The following is a 13,279-nucleotide window of genomic DNA, read 5'->3' as shown; positions in this document are numbered from 1 at the left end:
TGTTATTCTAGTCACATGATGTCCGTCTGGACAATTAGCCATCACTACTAAAGTACCTCAAAGTTAGCAGCTACTACAGGACAGTTGTATTTGAGTGCATTACACCACAGAATGAATGAATAAATAACTAAAATACATTCAACTATGTTGTGCTTCTCAGGCTATGAAAGCACATTAGCAACAAATGTCCCCTTTTTGGAATGAGCAGAACCATAGGAAAGAAAACTACCAACATACTCAGTGAAATAGTGGTATGTATTATGTTTTCAACCATTACACGAGCAATGAAGTAGGTAGTATTCCTGTACCCTTGGGTCACATGATCAAGTGAGCATGAGCTTGAGCATTTATAGCTTTTATCATAAATTCCAACACAACGTATAGTGGGTCATATTGGATTAACACCGGAGCTCTCAGAAATAGTGTTTATATTCAACATGGAGAGGGGGTGCACCGTTCCTGGAGGTACTGCAATACCAGGTCGATGCGTGGAGTGGACGGAGCAAGCCCCTATTCCATCTCCCTATTCCAAAAATCAATTTAATATATGGTCCCCGGGTAGGGGACGTATCAGATATTAAACTGATAAGAACAGATACTACACTTGATCTTAGCCAAAAGGCCGAGAAGCGATACTGCAGATGGGTCGGCAGGAAAGGAGTGACTCGCCGCACTGCTCCTTTCAGTGACGGTTCAACAGGCTTTTTATAATTACAAAACACAGCAACAAATGAAAACATGCCTTTTCATGTTTGCTCATCTTTTAGTACCATTCATCACTGAAAAATGACTCTGATTGGACAATCTTGTTAGAAAATGTTATGATAGTGAAGCCAGTTAATGTTATTTCTAGTCACATGATGTCCGTCTGGACAATTAGCCATCACTACTAAAGTACCTCAAAGTTAGCAGCTACTACAGGACAGTTGTATTTGAGTGCATTACACCACAGAATGAATGAATAACTAAAATACATTCAACTATGTCGTGCTTCTCAGGCTATGAAAGCACATTAGCAACATATGTCCCCTTTTTGGAATGAGCAGAACCATAGGAAAGAAAACTACCAACATACTCAGTGAAATAGTGGTATGTATTATGTTTTCAACCATTACACGAGCAATGAAGTAGGTACGTATTCCAACGTATAGTGGGTCATATTGGATTAACACCGGAGCTCTCAGAAATAGTGTTTATATTCAACATGGAGAGGGGGTGCACCGTTCCTGGAGGTACTGCAATACCAGGTCGATGCGTGGAGTGGACGGAGCAAGCCCCTATTCCATCTCCCTATTCCAAAAATCAATTTAATATATGGTCCCCGGGTAGGGGACGTATCAGATATTAAACTGATAAGAACAGATACTACACTTGATCTTAGCCAAAAGGCCGAGAAGCGATACTGCAGATGGGTCGGCAGGAAAGGAGTGGCTCGCCGCACTGCACCTTTTAGTGACGGTTCAACAGGCTTTTTATAATGACAAAACACAGTGAACATCGAAAACGCACATTTTTATGTTTTAGAAAGATTTGCCTGCAATAAATGAATACGAACGCATGCGTTTGTTGAATAACGTTATAGTTGTGAAGCGAGTCGGTTGTATTTCTGGTCACGTGACGTGCTTTTGGCCAATAAGTTATCCCTAACAAAGAATACCTTAAATTGCTCTCTACACCTTTAATATACGTACACGTGATTGTTTATTCTGTCAAATATGCGATTGGGATCAATTACAACTTGTTCTAATGACGGGGTCGTGTGTATGGTATAAAAGGAACATAATAAAAAGGTTTACCTTTGAGAGGTAGTGCCACAACGACTCATAGAGGTCTGTCTCCCTCTCGTGACGGAACCACAGAACTCGGTAACTTCAGCAGCTTATACATTTTCCGTGTATTTTGCATAGTAGTCCGAAAATATTCATATAGTGGCAACTGTGGGCCAATAATAATATGAGAAAGTGTGTTAAACTCGTTAAAATATCACAGTGATAATACAATTAAACCATGCATAAATGAAAACTCATTTCACCGACACTGTGTCACAAGCTCGCAGTGAAACTTTCACAGCTTTCGGTAGATCTGATAAAGTAAACGTCAAAATAAAATTTGGTTTCAAAGTGGAACGAAAAAATGTAATACCAACTCATTAAACTTTTTTTGAAATTGTTTCAAAAACGTAATTAAAATTATTTAGAACTGAGAGAGTACAGTACGCAGTTATGCTAAACCACGCCCAATGGCTTTGAACTTCGACGTGAACGAGAACCGACGAGCAACACCTAAGTTATATTTTAATTTTAACATAAACTCTTAAATAGCGTAACATAGCATTATTTATCAGCAACAGCGTGGGATGAAGGCAAGGAAAGTACGTAATTATAAGATAGTTACCGTGACGTTAGCTGCTTTGGGCCAAGGTCAGAGAGACAGCCTAAACTGCTTGGCATGGCGATTCTTTCAGATTTAATAAGCAATGTTTTTTTCGGTAGTTAGCTGACATTACATTGTAATACAGACATAATGAGCGTGACTAGGGCAATAGTAGATTACAAATGTATGTATTTCTCACACTGTCACATCTAGCAGCCCATGTCGCCAGATGCTAATTCAGCTAGCACATCAGGTGGCGTCGTGTAGCTAGCAATAATCAGACGTTAGCAATACAACTAACACGACAAAAAACACTTTAAATTATCTTCAACATTACATTTAAAACACACAGATTGTGAGGAGAAATTATTATATACGCAATGCAAAAAGAGCTGGTTAGTTGTAGCATTTCTTCAGGTATCTTACCTGAACCTATCCTCTCAACGTTAATTGGAATAAAAACGACGTCAGTTTAGTGTCATGTAACAACAATTTCTAAACCTGAACCAACAGGGGCGGTGTTTACCGGTCTCGGGATGTTTGTAATGCATGTACATCGATCATAGTTTAGTGTTAAGAGTTTGATGGTGCCGAAAAGTCTTTTTTGTAGTTAATATACCAAACCATTTAAAAGCAAATTGTGGGGGTTTTTCAGTTTTACAAAAGACTGTTGTTTCAGGAATTTTCATAGATTGAAGAAACTCTGGTCACTTGAAGAGGGCAATGTTTATTAGATTGGACATTATGTGTAGACTAATCATTTATCCAAACGATCAATAAGTGCCTGACTACATAGATTTACGACTATTTATTCATTGTAAACGTTTTATCTTCGAATGTTTTTAAATGTAATGTTTCACAAATCTTTCGTTTTCAACTTAACTGCAGAATTACTACTTTTACTTTTAATGTGCTATTAATAATTCTGTACATTTAAGTACGTGATATTTGCCGAACTTTGAGCATGCATTGGTACTTTTTTACTCAAGTAATGAATCTGAATACTTCTTCCACCACTGTTTACCACGAAAGCAGATCACTTATGGGTTTCAGTCGGTGCTCTTATTCTGAAGACACAAGACCGGAAGTCCTATTACTAAAGAACCCTTGGTTCATTACGGAGGCAATAGCAATGGACGATGATCAGACAGAAGAAGAGGTGAGTTTGTTATAACTCAGATTAGTAATTACATATAAATGTATCAAATAGAATACACTCTTTCCAGAACCAGAACATTAATCTAAGTGTTTTCTATGTTGTTACTTTAACTGTTTGTTCAGAAAGTACAAGACCTGCAGCCATGTCTACAGGCTAGCTTAAACTGAACTGTTTTGTTTTTAACCCGACAGACTGCATTCGTCGTTGATGAAGTGAGCAAAATAATAAAAGAAGTAAGCAAAATGACACACTGGCTTTTGGTTCATCCTGAAAATAGAGATCGACTACCGCTGACATTTCAAACGTGTTTAACAAACTGTTGGTTGCTAAGGACACCGTAACGGTTGCTATGCACCGTCCTTCATGTGCTAGTATAATGATCAGTTATATTCATTTCAATATTCTGATTAAGTTGTGTTTTATGCATTATTTCATAAAACTCTGTTGTATTCCAGTATGATTGCAATGCTAATAGAAGGTATGACCTGTGTAAAAGTGTTCTTTATCCACTTGTAGCAATACCACATTGTAATACTGTTACAAGTCAAATTCCTGCATTCACAATATCACTCAAGCAGAAGCGCAAAAGTATGAACAGAAAACTATACTTTAGGTACAAAACGTAAAACTATTTATAATGCAGAATGGCCCATTACTGGCCCGAGTAATGGATGCTTCAATATGAATCTATTATATTATTATAAAGTATTATTATTCTAAATCTAAAAAGTAAGAGGGAGCTTAAGTTGTCAAATACATGTAGAACAGTAATACATACAATATTTCCCTCTAAACTGTATTAGTTTTAAAGTATGAAGTAGCAACATTTGAAAGTATTGGTCAATTACAAGTTTGTAAATTGTGCTTTAATACAGTGAATGTACTTCATTTCGTCCCAACACTGTTGATCTGTTCCATAATAATACCATGTTATTTAAATTGTCTCTGTAGTCAGTGGAAGCCACCATAGGAGCAAATGCCTACCAGCACAGCCGAGTGAACCAGTGGACCACCAGCGTAGTGGAGCAGTGCCTCAGTCAACTCAGCAAGCTGGGGAAGCCTTTCAAATATATTGGTACCCTGCAGCAGTAAAACAAAATATATTCTGATGGTTCTTTGGCTTGGTATTGAAAAGTAATGTATATTTTCCCCACAGTTACCTGTATCATCATGCAGAAAAACGGAGCAGGTCTGCAAACAGCGAGCACATGCTTCTGGGACAACTCTACTGATGGTAAAATACAGTAATGACATTGAATTAAATGATTGTTTACTCTTCTAATTTTTGAATGGTTAGCTTTCATAAACTGTATTTTTTTCAGTAAATATAAATGTGTACATTTGAAGTGCATACTGAATTTGTTGTGCATTACACCCAACAGGAAGCTGTGCGGTGAGATGGGAGAACAAGTCTATGTACTGCATCGTCACTGTTTTTGGGCTGGCAATTTGAACCCACTACAATGTACCTGTGTGATAGAAATATTTGGGTCTCTATATGTTTTTCAGAACCCGCCTGTTATGTTTGGTCAAGCTGGCTCTATTTGAATGAAAACGTGTGTTTTTATATAAAGAGCGATTCATTGAAATAAAACTGCTGTGTATACTTTGCTTTATTTACATGTGAAATTAAAGTGCTACATTTACAGCTTTTTTTTTCATGAAGCAACAAAAATTACAAAAACATCCAAAATATCCGGACCCACAATATCACTTAATCACCTTGAATCAAAAATGTACATTTATGTCAAAGCATTTACAAATTCAAGACTGCAGAACATTTTGAACAAATGTAAAGACAAGGCACCATCTTGATTAGAATACATATAGAGATATTTGTTTTAAAGTATATAAAACAATGCATGTAAGCAATGTTAGGAAAGCTACGGGACAAAAGCAATACTTTAAATATGTTCTACATAAGGCAAAATACATTTGGCCAATAGTGTAACCACTGTTCATGCTGGGATAAGAAATGTTCATGATAAATCAGTAGTCCATTTACATAGTGGTGTAAAATCCACACATTTACTCAAACGCCACTCATCCAGTCAGATAATACAGTATCAAATGTCCTACATTTCAGCAAATAAATTAAATTCTGACACAAGTGCAATTACAAAGCTGCTTTGCATGAGTTAGTAGGAAGAGTGTTAAAAATGAAGTAGTGCTTACTCCAGCGATAAGGCTCTCTTTGTATTCTTAAAAATATGTTGGGAGAAAAAAAGATATTGTTAACAGCCAACACTGCTTTGGCACTTTTTTATTCCCCCGTCAAATCACTGATGTTGTGTTTGAGTCTGCTGCTGTGGGACACGTTTCTTTTACTTTCTACCTGCAGTATAGGCCTACTCAGCTTTGGCCATAAAAATACATTATCATTATTGTCAGAGAGCTGAAAGGAATCGCAAAAACCACGCAGTGCAATAGAGAGACAACAGTGGTTCAACACAAAGCATTAAAAATAACATTGATTTCTGCCCCGAAAAAATCCCCAATCGATATTAGCACTTTACCCGATTAACTGAATATCGGCTTGTGAATAAATGCTGCTGGGTATAAGGAAAACTTTACAAACTTGAAACTGGAAAGTGGCTACATGCCCCAACTTAAAGCAAAAGGACAGTACATTGAGTAGAGATGGAACTTCTTTTAAAAATATAATTATGTACACTTACAGTCTAGCATTCTGTATCACCAATGCAATTACTCCTTATTTACATCTACACATGATATTTTGTTGTATTGTATTCCTGTAGTTTCCAACAGGGACACAGAAGAGGAGCAACATGGCAGTCAGGGATCCCATCAGTCACTGTCAGTCTCATCCTGGTACTTGGCGGTTGCTTTGATAGCGCGTCCGTTTTGTAAAGGCATGTCTTCATAATCACTTCTTTAAAGAAGAAAAAGAGAACATCTGCTGGTTTATACAAGTTCACGACAAATGTTACCTCCCAAACTGTAGGGAGGGAGAACCTCATAGGCAATTACATAAAGAAATGCTTACCCATATATTACTTCATCATCTGAGTCATTTAGCATGGAGAAAGCAGGGTTATCCTTCAACTGCGAGTCTGCAAAATAAACAAAATCAGTTAAGATTCATAATTTGATTCATTATCTTACCCAATGGGTTTTAAATGGTGCTGTATTACCTACCATAAAGTGCATTTTTGGAGGGGGAATACACAAATGCCAATGTGTACAAGTAAAAGTTGAGTAGACCATAGAATGATAAAAATTCAGCTGGTATGTCTGGAGTCAAGGAACCATTCATCACTATTTAAGACCTCAACATGGTGTCTCACATGGAATATGAAATTCAAGTCATTGTCTAAAAATGACATTTTTAAAAGGATATAGTTCTGGTAATGAGTAGACAGTGCAGCGACAAAGTTGTTTTGGAGAGCCTTGGCACCAAACCTCAGGTAGAGAATGACCATGCTGGAGGAGAAAGAGAAACAGGGTCATTTCAAACCTAATCAACCACAAATAGGCTTTTAAACAGGCCTCTTAGGATTCACTTAATACCATACCTTATAACAAGGACCACAAAGGTCAGCGCTGTCAAAAACCGGAGCCGGAGATCTAGTGATTGAAAACAAACGGCAGGTTAATGTTACCATGGTAAAGCAATCACTGTGATCAAATCAGAGGTGTGTCGTGCTGTGATACCTGAGTAAGGCATGTTCTTAAGTTCAGAACAAGCTCTGACGACCAGGAAGATCAAGTAAAGGATGTAGAAGGCAACTACAATCAGGAAGAAGACCTTCATACCCTGCAGGAATAAAACAGGTCTTTATTAAACCTGCTGGGCAACATAAAAAAGACAGAAACATTGAGGTGCAAATTCACAGAATATCAACAACAGAGCTTTATAGGGAGCAGACAGTGGGTGCTGATGCTGGTGTTATCAGCATTCGCAGTCCATTGCTTGTGAATTTCCCCCCGGTGCCACCAAATATAACAGGCCTTTCCAGAAACCTCTACCACAACCATAACCATCCAAAAAGCAGTCTCACCTGGAAGTTCACTATGTCCACTTTATACTGATAGGTAGGGTCTTGGAGTTCATTGACCCTGCAAATACAGAGGAAGAGTCAATCTATTCAGCCCTGCTGTGATTCACATTATTATTCAGGCTGTTAGTGGACAGTTGGGTCAGACTTACGTTTGCCATATGCCCAGTGTGACAGCTGAGAGCCACAGGAGACCTACAATGATCAGCTTAGGCAGGTAGAAGGTCAGAAATCTCCTCTCACCCTGTGGAAACCACAAACACATGAAGTAAGCTTTAAAAAGCTTCAAATGAGAGGAAACCCTTAAACGCACAATATGTATTTTTTGCCACTAGGGGTCACTCAAACAAAACAATAACAATAGCAGTTTGGGGGTGAAGTAGCTGGGGAAAATAGGAGTTTTTGTCTCTGCTGTCTGCCCAATTATCCACAGAGGTCTCCCCCTCTCAAAAACAAGTGAAACAGCTGCTCTAAATGATTAAACACTGAACAAAGCACTTTCAAGAGGAAAACAAATTGTAATTCTGTTGCTAAGGTTTGGTCAGGTTTGTAGCTGTTAACTAATCCTTGATCCAGTTTAAAAATTAATAATTAATTAATACTTTTTATTATTTTATTGCATGTGTGCAGAATGTGTTCTCCGTTTAGGACAAGGGGGAAATGTTGCTTACATTTGGGATAATGGAAGTACAGAATTTAACACAAAATATAGGATAGACTCCACCTCATATACATATGTAGGTGTAGAACTGGACCCACCTGAACCCTGATGCCATGATAAACACAGAGCCAGAAGAGCAGCAGGGAGCACAGGAACAGAGCCTGGAAGAAAGCGTCTAACGTGCCTGGAAACCAGCTGTTCACCAGGAAAGACAGCGGGAAAAATGGATCTGAACAACAAAAACAACAAAACAGAATTAGCAACACGCTCCACTTTTAAGTAGGACTTATTTTACAATGAATAAGGCCGAGTAACATTTGCAGTTGACACATTAAAGAATGTTCTTTGATTGTGCAGTTTAAAAAAAGGTGATATAATGGGGATGCCAGATTGTACAGCTTGTGTTTTAAGGGTACAATTTGAATGCTGAAGCTCACCATTGTAGAGTAGCAGCAAAGGGAGCAGGATAGACATCCACTTCTGCTCTATGCCCCAGTCCCTCATTGAAAACTTCCTCAGTGAGTGCGCAAACATACACTGCAACATTCAGAGAAATACATGTTAGTCCTGCATTGGGCAAATATTGATTTAAGTCACTGATCTACATTACTTAGTTATCTTCCATTGGCATACTTGGCAAGACTGTGATCATATAAAAGGTAATATTTGCTCTTACCGTCACCATGAAGGTCAACACCACAAAGACAAACCGGAACCAGATCTCCACTTGCGAGAAGGTGGGGTTGTACGTTTTCCACTGAGAAGGAATTAAGAACAATGAGGGATAGAAAACAGAAGAGAATCCTGCCAGTGTCTTTCACTTACCACAAACTTGACCTTGATTTCATACGTGATATTTTCAAGGCCTTTGAAGCTGACCATAACCTGGTACTGGGTGTAGTTCAGATAGCCAAGATGGAGCACAATGATCTCATCACATTTCTATAAGGACACAAGAAATGCTGCGTCACTTCTCGTTCAATCAACAATCAAACTGTAGTGTGCACTCTCTATCCAGCATGATGATCAAATGTAATCCTGCACTCACCACTATACTGTTATCTCATTTCATATCATAAATGACATTTCATTAACTCGGCTGCCTGACTAAATGATTAATGATAAACGAGCATGCTGTGAGAGAGGAAAGTGGCTGGGTTTCCTGATTGACACTTACAGCCCCACAGTGTAGCGTTCGTGATTTCTGGTGCGCTGTGTTGATGTGTATCACGCTGGCGTCCTGCATCACTCCCTTCAGCTCGACATTGATTTCGAAAGGCTGCTGGAAGTCCCCCACTGACACAGACCAGAGAACATGTTGTTGTCAGCAAAAGCCAGTAGTGCTTGCAAAATAAAAAGGAAGCTATTTGTGGTGTGTCATATGTGCTCAACATGTTAGTCTCATCGTAAACATCTGTAGCTCATTCTGTGGTCTTACTATTGCTGTGTTCAGCCTGTATCAAACAGGTGAGCCATAGCTGCTGGTTGTAGGTGGTGAGTGGAGAAGAAACTAGATTGAAGGGCCCAGTCTGAAAACAAATAATGAATGGCATCATTAGTTTGATAATCATTTAAAAGGATACTCAAGTCAATAAACACACAGGATGTTACACATGTTTTCCCAGTAGGTAGACACATTTGCTTATAACATAACACAACACGTTAAGGTTTTCTTTTAACACAAAACAACGCATCAAATTAAAATAAAAGCGGAAAGAATCACAGGGTAAAAAACAATGTAATGTTGTAAAATAAAAAAACATCCCAATTAAATTAGATTTAACTTTTAGCTTACCTTAACTGAGAAGTTTTTGAGAAGTAACTGATCACCATTGTGCTCTTGCTCAGCAATAATCCTAGGACCTACACAAATAAGGAATACATGTTAATCATACATTCTTTACATTCTGAACTACTGGACTATCCAGACATGAGAATGAAAATCGAAATAAGGTAATATATTTATTGTGTTGTCAGCCTTGATAGCATAATTACTTGCTCACTCCCTCTGTATCTCAACACCTGTGCTAAAATGACTTCTGACTCACACCCAGCTCTGGCATTGTTGCAAAAGTGTTTATATTAGACATACCTGCAATCCCGATAAAGACTGTGAGGCCAAAGCAGATCAAAAAGCAAACGAAGACCAAGACAAAATGTCTTTTGGACAGGGTGTAGAGCCGCATGGGGGCCAATCTGTCACAGGAAGACATTGGTTAGAGAACACACAAAAGATAACGTTTGTTGTGGTTAATCGAGGATTAAGGTGCGGATCTGTCAACACTGCTAGCGTCCATGCTAGTTGTATGCTAGCAGTAACAGATGTCAGTAAACTGCTAAATAGTGGTGTTCTACAGGGTCTCCCACACATGTAAAACACGGGGAACAAATCCCGGAAGTATCCGCCGAACAAAGCGAACACTTACAGCTCCATTTCCGTCGGTTTGCAGTCACAGTACCAAGAAAAAAACGTTCAAATGTGATAGTGAATCCACATCCTTGTAGTCCGTGTATCAACATCAGCCTGCGACAATCGTGGACTACTGGAATGCAACGTCATCAAAGGGGAGGGGCCTGCATCACGTGACAAGGGCTTTCCTTTCAGATGGAATTTCTGAAACGCGGCCGTGATTTAAAGCTGGTGCTCTAAGGTTAGATATTGGGGTGATATTTGTATTTGTAAATGAGAGTTGTTTTATTCAGCAAAAAGTTGTTTAAAGTCTTTCCAGTCGGTCTATGCTCGTTTTTTTATTGAACATATTGTTCATGTCCCACATTGTGACAATAAAACACAAAGGTGAAACACAAAAAATCATATATTTAACACATGATATGACATGCATGCCAAAAGGGCAACAGCAGAAAGTGGGAACATTTGACAAAAAAGCGATTCAAAACAAATGAATGACTAAAATATAAAGTTTATATTTGAGATACAGCTTGTTATTTTATATTTGCATACATACATTACGGGTAATAAATTACCCTTACACATTTTATAGCTTTTTTATTTAGTAAAATAATTTTGATAAACTATGTTTACACATTTTTGTAAAAAAAATATCAGTACAAAGGAATATTTGACTTGTAAACATAAATAATTTGGCTAGAAAAACAACAGATGTATTATGTGCAGTAGCTTGCTCAAATGTTCTGTCATGGCTTTACTCATCCAAATATAACATATCATAATGCCAAACAAATAAATCAATATAAAATGTTAACTTTACATTTGGAAACGTCCTTTGATTTGTCCCTACTGCATTTCGTTGTCCTAGTACTTGTACTCTGTGCAATGACAATAAAGTTGAATCTAATCTAATCTAATCTAATAATGTCAGAAAAGATGGGACACATCAATCTCGTTTCTCTTGACAAAATGTCTGGGTAGACGTGTATTTTAAATGTAACATCTCTAACTTTATTTTTAACAAATTAAAGTATTAAATGTTACTACTTAACAGCTGAACGTCCCCTATACGTGAGAGAGTCCTAGCATGCGTAATATGACCACGTCATACGTCAACGTCGAGCTGAAAAAATAGGATTTAATGAGCTAATTAGCGATTTAATTTATTATCTTTACATTTTAGCGACAAAATAAAACATATTTTGCCATATTATGATTCACCACCAGCTAATGCAGATACAACCCCTTCCTAAAGACAACACTTGTTGCCTTTGATAGGGATCAAAAGCCTTCTGTACCTCTTATAAATGTGAGATTGTCAAATATTAATATACTGAGAATGTGTCAAATGCAAAGTATTCACCTATTTTCTTTTTTTAATGAATACATTTGAGGACTGCTCTTTCCGTTTAGTCCGCACCATCTTAAATATGAACTAACAAGAGATTCTGAAATGAATATGAATCCACATAAATCTAAGCGATAAACAAATATCGTTTGCAACCATCATAACCCCAGATGCTCAACATATATACTGTAGGTTTATTGTTGCAAGGTGCAGGTTGTTAAATCCTAATTCACAGCATACAGAGCCAATAACAGCAATGCTTCTGTAATGCAGTGGGAAATGGATCCTCCATTGTGTGAGCAGATAAACAGGAGAGACACCTGTAAAAGCGATCATCCCGGAAAGGTGTCAGGTCCTCCTTCAGCTCGTGGTAGGCCTCCTGGATCTTCCTGCAGAAGTACTTCAGCTCGCTGTACAGAGGGTTCTCCAGGCTGGACGAGTAGTCTGCGTCCATTATGAAACACCAAGCCGTATGCCGGCAGAAAATGGCGAAGGGGAAAACAAACCAAGGCCTATGGGCAGCTGCACAATGATGGCTGCTTTGTTAACGCCGTTTAATTGAAAATGCAGCCGAAGCTTTTTTGTTTGTGTCGGTTCAAAGGAAGAAAAAAAAGGAGACGAGGGGGCGGAAACAACACGGGAGGAGGATCACGTGATCAGAGTTCAGCACCGCGGACAGAGACATCACACACATCTCTATTAAGGGTTTATCCCTTTATATCCAAGTATATTTGTCCTGCACTGACAATCTACCTTTTGAATATAACCAACCACTAGTTACTACCTTTACATCCTCAAAATGCAAAAGCATAATAGAGTATTTTCGAAATCTCGAAAACCCAATTAAAGTCTATTTGGGGTGTGAAGATCCCTGACGTTATGATTTGTAATCATGATGTAAAGCGCATCAATTACAGTCCAAGTAAAACACAGAAACATATGCAAAACACAGCTGTAAATGGGCAGCAGTAAAAACCCAGTAAATGATAGTTAATCATAGCTATTTAGTTACTTTCATAAATATTTGCTATAGACAGTCAAAAATAGTGAGACAGTGACACCTTTTCACAATTATGACAGATTTACTATTTTAAAATCATAAAAACATAATTGTGAAAAAGTCATTTATCCGATTAAACATTGTCAGGTTTGTTTGACATGGCCAGAATACATTTGTGAAATTGAGATAGATTGAATTTGTGCTATCCTGCTATGAGAAATCATAATATTTGATGTATGATACAGCAAATTGTGTAAACTCTAGTCCAATAGCTGGCAGGGTAACAATAATCCCATATCTAAATTCAAC

At 37.9% G+C, this 13,279-nt stretch overlaps 2 protein-coding genes and 2 non-coding genes across 5 annotated transcripts; 1 reads left to right on the top strand and 3 right to left on the bottom strand.

Moving 5' to 3' along the window:
* Positions 1 to 443: 443 nt before the first annotated feature.
* LOC134877382 (U2 spliceosomal RNA) lies at positions 444 to 634 on the bottom strand. The gene has a single exon (XR_010167557.1). It is a non-coding gene; the product is annotated as a U2 spliceosomal RNA (small nuclear RNA).
* Positions 635 to 1,210: 576 nt separating this feature from the next.
* LOC134877380 (U2 spliceosomal RNA) lies at positions 1,211 to 1,401 on the bottom strand. The gene has a single exon (XR_010167556.1). It is a non-coding gene; the product is annotated as a U2 spliceosomal RNA (small nuclear RNA).
* Positions 1,402 to 3,419: 2,018 nt separating this feature from the next.
* Positions 3,420 to 5,126, top strand: dynlt1b (dynein light chain Tctex-type 1b). The gene is made up of 5 exons (XM_063902249.1): positions 3,420 to 3,532; positions 3,724 to 3,765; positions 4,484 to 4,607; positions 4,689 to 4,766; positions 4,915 to 5,126. The coding sequence occupies exons 1-5, from the start codon at positions 3,506 to 3,508 to the stop codon at positions 4,983 to 4,985; spliced, it is 342 nt and encodes a 113-aa protein (XP_063758319.1). The 5' UTR covers positions 3,420 to 3,505; the 3' UTR covers positions 4,986 to 5,126.
* A 4-nt stretch (positions 5,127 to 5,130) lies between these two features.
* tmem181 (transmembrane protein 181) lies at positions 5,131 to 12,550 on the bottom strand. Of its 2 annotated transcripts, none has more exons than XM_063902247.1 (17): positions 12,291 to 12,550; positions 10,305 to 10,408; positions 10,008 to 10,075; positions 9,651 to 9,741; positions 9,390 to 9,508; positions 9,038 to 9,154; positions 8,889 to 8,969; positions 8,650 to 8,749; positions 8,311 to 8,441; positions 7,704 to 7,795; positions 7,555 to 7,612; positions 7,208 to 7,310; positions 7,069 to 7,120; positions 6,894 to 6,976; positions 6,692 to 6,781; positions 6,540 to 6,606; positions 5,131 to 6,425 (listed from the first exon to the last, which is right to left on the bottom strand). In XM_063902247.1, exons 1-17 carry the CDS (start codon positions 12,422 to 12,424, stop codon positions 6,341 to 6,343), a joined length of 1,575 nt encoding a protein of 524 aa, XP_063758317.1. In that variant the 5' UTR covers positions 12,425 to 12,550; the 3' UTR covers positions 5,131 to 6,340. The 2 variants fall into 2 exon arrangements, with proteins under 2 accessions (XP_063758317.1, XP_063758318.1); XM_063902248.1 differs by lacking the exon at positions 12,291 to 12,550 and adding an exon at positions 10,639 to 10,789.
* Positions 12,551 to 13,279: the final 729 nt, after the last annotated feature.

The sequence above is a fragment of the Eleginops maclovinus genome, chromosome 15 (assembly GCF_036324505.1).
Source record: "Eleginops maclovinus isolate JMC-PN-2008 ecotype Puerto Natales chromosome 15, JC_Emac_rtc_rv5, whole genome shotgun sequence".
In the NCBI taxonomy this organism is placed as follows: Eukaryota; Metazoa; Chordata; class Actinopteri; order Perciformes; family Eleginopidae; genus Eleginops; species Eleginops maclovinus.
This window is presented reverse-complemented; position numbering and strand designations above follow the sequence as displayed.

What these genes read in the sequence shown, in the direction of transcription:
- dynlt1b (XM_063902249.1), top strand. Translation starts at nt 3,506, where the DNA reads ATGGACGATGATCAGACAGAAGAAGAG. An exon ending in TGAGCAAAATAATAAAAGAA is followed by an intron (nt 3,766 to 4,483) that starts GTAAGCAAAATG and finishes TTGTCTCTGTAG; the next exon opens with TCAGTGGAAGCCACCATAGG. An exon ending in CTGGGACAACTCTACTGATG is followed by an intron (nt 4,767 to 4,914) that starts GTAAAATACAGT and finishes TACACCCAACAG; the next exon opens with GAAGCTGTGCGGTGAGATGG.
- tmem181 (XM_063902247.1), bottom strand. Translation starts at nt 12,424, where the DNA reads ATGGACGCAGACTACTCGTCCAGCCTGGAGAACCCTCTGTACAGCGAG. An exon ending in ACACTGGGCATATGGCAAAC is followed by an intron (nt 7,613 to 7,703) that starts GTAAGTCTGACC and finishes CTGTATTTGCAG; the next exon opens with GGTCAATGAACTCCAAGACC. An exon ending in GATGATGAAGTAATATATGG is followed by an intron (nt 6,426 to 6,539) that starts GTAAGCATTTCT and finishes TCTTCTTTAAAG; the next exon opens with AAGTGATTATGAAGACATGC.